General features: G+C 23.4%; 1 protein-coding gene across 2 annotated transcripts; it reads left to right on the top strand.

Annotated features, from left to right (window-relative positions):
* The first annotated feature begins 3423 nt into the window (after positions 1 to 3423).
* On the top strand, positions 3424 to 7446 carry LOC145838659 (uncharacterized). 2 transcript variants are annotated; one of them, XM_082946284.1, is made up of 6 exons: positions 3424 to 3578; positions 3634 to 3681; positions 4049 to 4121; positions 5852 to 5944; positions 6426 to 6592; positions 7068 to 7446. In XM_082946284.1, the coding sequence occupies exons 1-6, from the start codon at positions 3449 to 3451 to the stop codon at positions 7286 to 7288; spliced, it is 732 nt and encodes a 243-aa protein (XP_082802410.1). In that variant the 5' UTR covers positions 3424 to 3448; the 3' UTR covers positions 7289 to 7446. The 2 variants fall into 2 exon arrangements, with proteins under 2 accessions (XP_082802410.1, XP_082802409.1); XM_082946283.1 differs by having other exon boundaries at positions 7065 to 7446.
* Positions 7447 to 10234: the final 2788 nt, after the last annotated feature.

Below are 10234 nucleotides of genomic sequence, written 5' to 3'. Positions count from 1 at the left end.
ACTTTCTTAAGTTAACGCAATAAGCGTGTTTCTACTATTCAAAAGAAAGGTTTTGTTTAATTTTACATTCAAAAATTTGACAATAGATTAGTTTGTACAAACTTTTCGCTTGATCTTTGAGTAATTTTTATATTACATATTTACATACTACAACTATATGCGCAAAAAACTGTTTAAAATGGTTACTATAAATTTAGTTTATATTTAAATACAAAAGCTCAAGCTATTTTCTGACATACTTAAAAGTACTGAAATCTAAAGCTTGAAATAGCCTACTAAAATTTAGAATATCATAAGCAAAAAAAAACTGTAAAATTGAAATAGAAGTTAATATTTGTTTGAAAAAACAGGTGATCATTTTTATCATCTAAATTCATTTAAATCTCTATGTTTTTATATATTTTCAACCGACTAGTTTCAAAAGCTTCGTGTTTTTTTTTTTGCATCATAACAGTACATCTCTTATTAAAACAGATAGAAACACAAACTTGACCCTAAATGTTGCTTATATAAAAATAAAATAATTATTGTAGGCCAAATTGTCTAAACTTTTACTATATTGCTGATTTTATTCATTCTAAAAGTTAAACTTAGTTTTACAGTTTTTCAATAATTAATAGTAATATTAAAATAAAATTAGCAAAAAAAATTAAGTTTTACTTCAAATCGATAAGTTACAAAAAGTTAATAAAACTGAATATTTTTTTAATAATCATTTTAGCGATATAGTTGTTTACAAAAGTATTTTAAATTAACTCTGCTGAGTTCAAACTATTAAAATAAAAACAATTTTTTTAATACTTTTCTGTAATTACAAAACCTATTGGTCAGCAATACTTTTTGAATCTCTTAAATGTATTTATCTCTGTTTGTATATATATATATATATACAGTTAAGCAAATGTACCTAAAAGTATAGTAAACAAATATCTATTTTTACTTAACTTTTTTAAAATCTGTTACCAACTCATTCTAATCAATATGAAAAATATAAAATTTGTGGTCATTTATTTGAAATTATATATTTTTTTAATATAGTTTAAACGTAAATAGTTTGTCTTGCTCAATTAAATCTCTACCAAAAATAAAAGTCTAAAAGTATTAGTTTTTTTGATACGTTTTTATGTTAAGTAAATATAAAACAAAGAGTTGCGCTATAAATGCATTTTGATATAGGTTACAAGAAGTTTTAAACAAAACTTTATAGTATAGTTTCTGATAACTTGACTTACTTTATAATTAGTTCTTTTCACTGTTGCAAGCCTTGTTCGATGAAAAATTACACAATCCTGATGCTTAATTAGTATGAACGCATAGAATTTTAATAACATTTTTGTATGTAAAAACAATGTTTAACTTATTTTATAGCTTTTGTGAGATAAATTTGTAGATAAGTTTGTGCACATGAATGTAGCAGATGGAACAAATGTGCTACTTTGAAGCATATGCTATCAAAACAAAGATTATCTATCTTAAATTAAAACTTTAATAAAAACATGCAAACTAAATTGTGCAAGATCAGTATTAGCACAATTGTGTAAAAACAAATAATTTAAACCAAGTATGTTAAATTTAGATAACAAACTACAAAAATTAAAATAGCTTTTGGTTGCAAATTTTAAGATTTTTCGTAACTTAGACAGCTTATTTTCAAGTGAAAGTGATTTTTTTATTTTAACAGGTAAAAATTTTACATGCCAAATAATATACATTCGACCTTTGTCTGTTATTGATTGAATGTAATGTACAACTATGTTTAAGTGTTATAAAGAAGATTGAAATGTTTAAAAAGTTATATTTTAAACTACTTTTATTAATTTTAGAGTGAGTTTTTATTTTTTAAAACTCAAATAATCCGTTTATGAATGAAGTTAAAGTTTTAAAGATACGTTATACTAAAATAAAAAAACAATAGCTTTTATTATGTAAATTAAACAAATAGAGTAAGTTCTGCAACTATATTTTATTAAACTCACACATAAATACTTATTAGTTAGACATGGTGAAGTTTTTAAATTTAAGAATAAGAACTTAAAATTTACTTCAACTTGGTCAAAACTACTTATTTTTTTTAAATCCCGATATATAAATCCTTTTAAACCAAGGGTGGAGTAAAAGTGAAGAAAAGAAGCTTAGTTTGTTCGAGAGAACGAAATGAATTATTGATTTTATTTTTTATCCTGGATCTTAGTTTAAAACTATCTCTATGTAGGAAGTTAGAATTGAAAACGACAGTAATATTTATCGAATTTTGTTTAATAAACTACGTGAAAAACTATAAATTTAGCTTTTTAGTTCAAGTAAACTACATTTTTATGTAAACTGTTTTTTCACTTAAGAACTAATTAATGTTTTGAATTAACTTATTTTAAGTACATATCAAGTAAAGTGATTTGTTTTTAGAATTCTTTTTAACCATACAAGTTTTAATGTAAAATATATATGTGAACAGTATAAAACTAGGTAAAATAACACTGTTACTTATTTGTTTTCTAAAGTTTTTGTTAAAAAGGTTGATTTTTTATGTTTAACTTTGTCTAAAATTTTTCTTTAAATAAGATCGCTCAAAGCTTTTTCTTTAAAAAAAACTTAACGTATTTTAACAAACTAGCAACTGAACTTTATAGTATTTTATCAGTCGTCTGAAGGTGAACAAAAATATTCTTTAGAATAAACATAAAGAGTTTTTTAATTAGAACATTAAGCTTAAATGATATTGATTTTTTTAAATAGTTCTATTTAGAACCAAAAATGCTATGTTCATGTGATATTACTCTGTTTTAAAACTATTTATATAACAATAAAATCTGTTAGTTTTAAGAGTAATTGAAATACATCTGTTGTTTTATTTATCTTCCATATTTTTATTAGTATTAGTCACAACAAAAAGTTTATAAACATCGTTATGAATAATTTATTTTTTAATGGGACTAATAATTTTTCTTATAATTTACAAATACATCAAAAATTTTAAACTAAAAAAAAAACGTTTTATAATCACTTACTTAAAAACGTTCAATTACAATTTTCGTTTTTAAATCCATTTTAAACTATGATAAAGTTTGAGGCTATATGCAGTATTTATTTTTAAAATTTACGACTAGTACTTGAAGTTGTTGATTTTCTACTTTTTAAAAAAACGAGTTGCAAAAAACCTTGTATAGATAAATAACTCTTTAGGACTTAAATAATACTTACCAATAACTGCATAAGTTTAAAAATCTAATATAAATTTATAAAAGTTTTACATTACAAGTTTTTGTTAAGTACCAATTTAAAACTTTATTGCTAGAAAACAAAGCTTTATTTTTAAACTTTTTCTTACTAATTTAAAAATTAGCAAATAAATATAAACACTAAATACTAAAGTTTAGTTCTTGAATTGCTAAAAAAACCTAAAATAATTTCAGCACTAAAAAATAAATTAAAAAAGTCAGCAACAGTATTGATGAAAAAACTAGTACTAGCAATATTAGTTCTTATCTGTCTTTGCTCTTTATCATGTTGCAAAAGAGGTCGTAGTAAATCAAAAACAAGCTACAAGGGAAATACATATAATAAAAATCCGAACTATGGGGGTAGGTGCATTATTTAAACTTTGTTATTTTTAAGATAAATTACCTTTTATTGCAGGCAACACATACAATAGAAACACATACTATGGAAAAAGCAACAACTATGGTTATTTGTTTTGTTCTTGTTTGTTTATTTTTTATTTTGGCAAAAAAGGAATTGTTGAGACTTTTAATGTTAACAACTTTTGAATAAAGTTATTACTATTAGCTATATTTTATTTCTAAATATAAAGCAAAGTTTTTATATTTGATGTATGTTTGTATAAGCTACAAAATAACTAATAGTTCTAGAAAATTAAATAAAACAACCAATATAAATATTTGTTAATAAATTATGCATTAAGCAAGTACGGTGTCAAAAATTATAAAGTTAAAATACTTATCCTTAAATTTGTTTAGGACATAAATGTTTAAAGACACATATAAATAGCTTTAAAGCTATATTTTTGTTTAATAATTTTACTACTTCAAAGGAAACTCGTACAAACCCAGCAAACAAAAGAGCAGTTTTAACAAAGTCTCTTCTCTACTTAAAAACAACAAGAAGTAAGTTTTGCTCTACATAATATTAAGGTCACAAAACTAAGAAAAAAATATTTTTTAACAAATTTAAAAATTAAAGTCAAGTATCTATTGACAAATAATGTATTCGAACAACTCAATTTAGACTACTACTAACTAAACATTAGAAAACTACTGTAAGCATCAGTCTGTATAGGTAAACTTCTTAACTTTTCTGTGATATTTTAATGTTTTAAAGTACTAAAGTGCTTACTTTTTAATGGTTTCAAGCAGTCGAAACAAAAGTTTTTGTTTAAACTTTGCTGTTGTTAAAATTACTTAACGGCAAAACTTTTTTAATTAAAAAGGGTTTCTTAAAAGAAGAAAACAAGGAGGTGGATAATTAAATTGGTCATTAAATATAGAAAGGATAACATCTGACAAAGGGGGTCGATTTTTTTTTATTACTTCAACTGGGCGATTATAAAAATGATTTTACTTTTTTTTTCTCGTAAACTTTGTGTTGTTTCACGTTGAAGTTTACTTTAAATTTAGTTAAAAAAAGCTGTGTTTAAGGAATTTTAAGCATCATCAAAAAGGACACAAAATTTTAACAGTTTTTTCTAAACTCTCGTGCAAGTTTGTTACTACCAAATATTATTTTTACTGCTTAGTAAATCTAATCAAAGTAAACCTATAAATCACCTTTAATGTATAATTTTTGAATAAAATGAATATATCAAAAAAAAAACTTTAAACTTAAACAGCTGTTAAAAGACTATTTTCAATTTTGTACAAAAATCAGCTGTTGAGTAATAGTATAATAAACATTTATGATTGAACAAAAGTTTTAAGTAAAGTTGTTTTGTTTAAAAAACTTTAATGTTTCCAGCATTACGTAAACTACAATCACTTTTTAAATTTTGTTTACATTTTTGTTCTTGCCAAGATTTCAAAATTAATCTAAAAGCAGTCCTGTTGTTTTCAATTTTTCTTATATACTGCAAATGTGTACCATGTAACACATGTTTATGATTTGTATACCGATATTTAAATCAAAACTCAGTTGAAAAAAAATATTAAATTTGGCCAATAAATTTAAATATTCGTGAAAAATTTGACCATCGACCAATATTTCTTGTTTTTTTTTTTATTGCAGTTAGAGCATATTTTCTAAAAAAAATTTCGATTGTGTGTCAATTTAGTTTGTCTCATATTTTACAAATAAGAATAAGACACTTTGTAACACTATAACAATAACTTATTGATATTTTACGATATGCTTATGAAATAAAAACAGACAGACTTGTTTTTAGTTCATTAAATATTTAGTTCAAGTTCTTCTGAAAGCTTATTCTTGAGTTTTATATTATTCATTCAATAGTAAAGCAAAAGCTTAAAAAACTTTATGAATAATTAAACTACTTTCTTCAAATAAATTTTAGTATTTTTTTTCTAGATTACAGTGTGTTATACAGTACATTAAGTTCTCTTAATACATTTACAGTGTTATTTTGAAAAATAAGAGTGAAAAAGTTAAAAAATAAAATTATCTAAAAGGTTATAAAAAATGAAGATAAAATTAGTTTTCATACTAAGTATTTTCTAATACTTTTTAGTCTAGTGAAGTATTATATCTTCGAGTATTTTTTGTATAAACAACTTTGATAGTACAAAATACATGAAATAATTCGTTTTAAAACCGTCATTGCGATCCGAAAACAACTAACTTTAAACCTATATACTTATAAAAACTAATAACAATTTATCTACAGAACAATACGAAATGCTCTAATAGCCGTAGCAGCTTACAAAATATTAAAAAGCAGCACAAAATTGCTCAGATTTCCAGATGATAGATATTTCATGTTAGTATTTAAATATTATAAATATAAGAGTACAGCATTTTATTCCATAATAGTTCAATATAACAACAACTTATTTTCTTTTTACTCATAAAACGGTTAATTAGATTTCAAGAGAACGATTACTTTATGTTAGTGTGAAATTTTTTGACATAAAATTACAATTTTTTTTCAAAATTTGTTTTAACAACTTTTCTTCTTAACATTTTGTGTAAAGCAATGTTTTGTTAAAAAATTTTGCATATCTCATTTTTATCAAAAAAAATTTATGGTGTTAGCTTGCTTTTACTACAGTACTATAAACTTTTTACTATTTTTCATTTATTTAGAAAAATATAAGCATAAAGTTGTTTTTTTTCTTTGGAAATATCTTAGTCGAAAATCGATTAAAAAAATGCTTAAGGTTTAAATAGTTTTCTTTAGGATTAAGGTAAAAACAAGTCTTTTGGGCTTAAGTATTTCAAAATACAAAACAAACTTCTAGATATTTTCCTACGTATGAAATAAGTCCAACTTTCAACATTAATAACAACAAACCGTACACACAATTCATTCTTCCCTTAGAAGATATGTACCTTAACTGTCTTGTGGTACCAAAAAATCATCTTATGTATAACGCTGGTCCTTATAGCACTCAAGAGAAAAGAAATAGTAAGTTGCGTTTTTAATACAAAAAATATAAAACTGATGTTTTACTTTTAATTAATTTAAAACTATCAAGGTATGATCTGTTTGTTTTCAATTTTTTTAATTTAAATCAAGGTTTTCTAAACTCGTTTTCATAAACGCCACTTGGCAAAAAAAATCGCCTATCTAAACTAGTTAATTAATTATTTATCTTTTTCCCCGCCTTCTTATTAACACCCCCTTTGCTTTTGAAGGGACGAAATATGGTAAACTCTGATCAAAATACTTTAGTTTAATTGTAGAAACAGGTTAATTTTTATAACTCTCAATATAAAACAAGTAGTAAGTTTTGTTTTATTTTAAACCATAAGTTTTGAGTTAACTTTAAAGTTTATAAAACAAATTTTTGTTTTCAGTATTTCGTAATTAAATACCAGGCTTTTGTTTAATAGAGAAAAATCTCTCAGTTTACTTACTGTTTTATTTTTAACAATAGAAGAATGTTCGAAGATATTCAGAAAACACGTGAGACTACAGTCAACATTTTACCCACCTTCTCATTACAACAACATGGCTACTTCAAACAAAACGCAAATCAGTAATGCAGTGAATTATGATACTACCCTGTGTTGCATACCTACCGCTGGTAGTATAAAATCTAAATATTCTTTGTTGGTCGCATTATTTTGCATGATAAGTACTTTTAATTGGATTTTCTGAAAAATAAAATTTTTTAGAATAAAAAAAAATAATAAAAACGGACATAACTGTTATTGTTTTTTTTAATGATTTCATTTAATTTGCTATATTTTAATTTTTCTATTTAGATCTAGAGAACTTGTTTTTACTCTTTCAAAATTGCTATAATTTTACTAATTGCTTGCTAAAAAATTAAAACTAAGTTGTGTGTACTTTACACACCTAATAGTGACTAATTTTTGATTATAGTCTGTAAGTTTTGAAGAACACAAAAAAAAAGTTTTTTTTTATGTCCTGGTTCAAAATGTTTCAAAATTAGTTGCAAAATTTCATTTTAAATGGAACGTAACTTAAACACAAATTATAACTTAGTATTAATAAAAGTTTTTAAATTTTTTTTAATAAATAGTTATGTGTTTAGTTATTGAAATCTTAGTAGAAATAAATTAAAACAATCTATTTTAAACTGTGTTTTAAATATTTGAAAAAACTATTTTTTTTTAAAGTCCTGGACAAACATTAAACTGTTTTGAAATAGTTTACGACTTGATAACCGTAAGGTTTTTTCTATACCAGGTCCCTGGAACTAAATTTTTGAGCGCTTTTTTTGTTAAATGAATTTAATGATAAAAGAGTTGTTTTTGATAGCCTTTTTTAATAAAAAGCAGAAACTTAGCTTAGATTATAAGTTATTAATGGCAATAAATTTTTTTTTATTCTGTTTAAATTGAATTATTTATTGTTTTATCTACGGTATGTGTATTTATTCCTTCAAGACTTTATTATGCAAACTAAGTTTGTATGTATATGTATAATTTATATTTAATGTATAAAGTTTAAAGTGTAAGAAGTACGCTTAACGTAATAAAAATTTAAATACAATACATGTATACACTCAGAAAATAGTACAGGCTTATTGAGACTCCGGTTTCAGAAAACTCTACTTTTTCAAATGAAGTAAACCCTAATGTCTAAACAATTTTAAATTTATAAAGTAAAGTTTAAATAAAAAGAATAATCATTTCTTTTCTGAGTACTTTACCTTTATTTACGTCTGTCATATTGTGTAAACAAACATTAAAAGACTGTATAAATTATATTTTATAACATCAATAGCAAACGAGGGTTTAGAAACATTTGATCAAAAACCAACTGTTCTTCAAGTGATCCACTAATAAATTTTGAATAAGTTTAAGATTAAGGTTTATTCAGACTATAACACTGCTGAGCTTCAAGCAAAATAAAAATTGCAACGGAAAAATATATTATTTCAAACTGAAATAGATACAAAATAACATGAAATTTAGTTATTCACAGTGACTCAGAACATTTTCAAAACTTAGCAAAATATACATATTTTATCTTGCTGCAATTAAATTCAATAAGTAAATATTGAATAAACTTCCGCAAATTTTTGATTAACAAGAGCTAGTTTACAATGATTATTAAAATTTACATTAAAGGAAATTAAAACATTGAATTGTTAAAGAAGTAAAATTAGATTATTTTCACTAAAATTTACTATACATATTAATTGCAGTAACTATTCATAGAATTAAGAAATTATTACTGTTTTTTTGCTTATGTAAAATAAATTTTAAGTTGTAAAATCCAGTCGAAAAAAGTACACCCTTAACAGTTACAGTAAGTTTAAAGAACATTTGTATAATTAACAAAAGTTATATTCACTTTAAACATTTTTAGCTCTTAAATATCTACTAGTTGTATTTAATAATCTCTACAAAAAAAAAAAGTTTCAATCAAATTACTATCAATCTCTAAAATGTATGCTATAGTATGTTATTCAGCAAAATAAAAGGCTGTAAAATGAGAAAAACAATGTTGCAACAACAAAAATTGCAAGCTTATAATGCTATTATTAAACATATTAAAAATGTTTTTAAAGGTACTAATTAAAAATATCAGTACGCTTTATGAGGAATGTTTTATAACTTCATCTTGAAAATACTTTGATTTTGTGCAATTAATTTGGAAAAACTCTTATATACATGTTTATTTATTTGTACTTTTTAGTTTCTTCATTAAATACTTATATCAATTTTTTTTGTTAATATAACTTGCTTTTAAATAATTTTAGCATTAGTAACTATTTATTCCTTGTTTTATAAAATCCACAGCATAAACGGTGGGATTCCGTCCAAAATTAGTGAGAATTAGCTTATATACGGTTAATATTATATAAAATACTACATAACTAAAATTCAAATGTATTTATTAAAAACGTTATTGTAAAATTTAGTAAAATAATACAGATAAGTGATTTTAGCAAGTGTAAAACATTAATATCCGTCTAAGTAGTCGATTAAGCATGGAGCTTAGAATAAACTTAGAGTTAGTTTTTCGGTGCAATCTAGTATGCACACCATTTTTGTTTACATTAAAACAAATAACACGTAAATTATGACTCTTCAGCAAAATTAAGGGGGTTTAGATTTAATAAAGTATACATTAGTCGATAAAACTTGTTAGATGTTACTAATTTTTTTAAACCTCATTTATTAAAGATAATCATTTTACAAATAGTAATTACAATAAAAAACATAAAAACAAATCATTGTTTGAAGAATTTAATAACGAATATAAAGAAGAGGTAGCAAATGTTAGGTGGCCCAGAAGACAATAAAAAAACGAGAAAATAAGGAACTACATTCAATTATTGCTCAAACAAAAAGTTCTAATCAAACGTTTTTAAGCGATACAAGCTTCAAACATTTTCATTAAAAAAGTGCAATAATTTACAGTTAAAATGACATTACATATAAAGTGTTAAATATGGTTCGTGGCTATAAATAGCTTTATCATTTATCTATTAAAGCTAAAATACTTATTACATTCTTGATAACTATAAATGTACCATCCTGAAAACAATAACCATGTAAAACTAGAAAAAATTAGTTAGCATAAGACACTATTCGCTTTACGATAAAACCTAAAAAGCATACAAAA

Source organism: Thalia democratica, chromosome 6 (genome assembly GCF_965202585.1).
Source record: "Thalia democratica chromosome 6, ktThaDemo2.hap1.1, whole genome shotgun sequence".
Classification (NCBI taxonomy): Eukaryota; Metazoa; Chordata; class Thaliacea; order Salpida; family Salpidae; genus Thalia; species Thalia democratica.
This window is presented reverse-complemented; position numbering and strand designations above follow the sequence as displayed.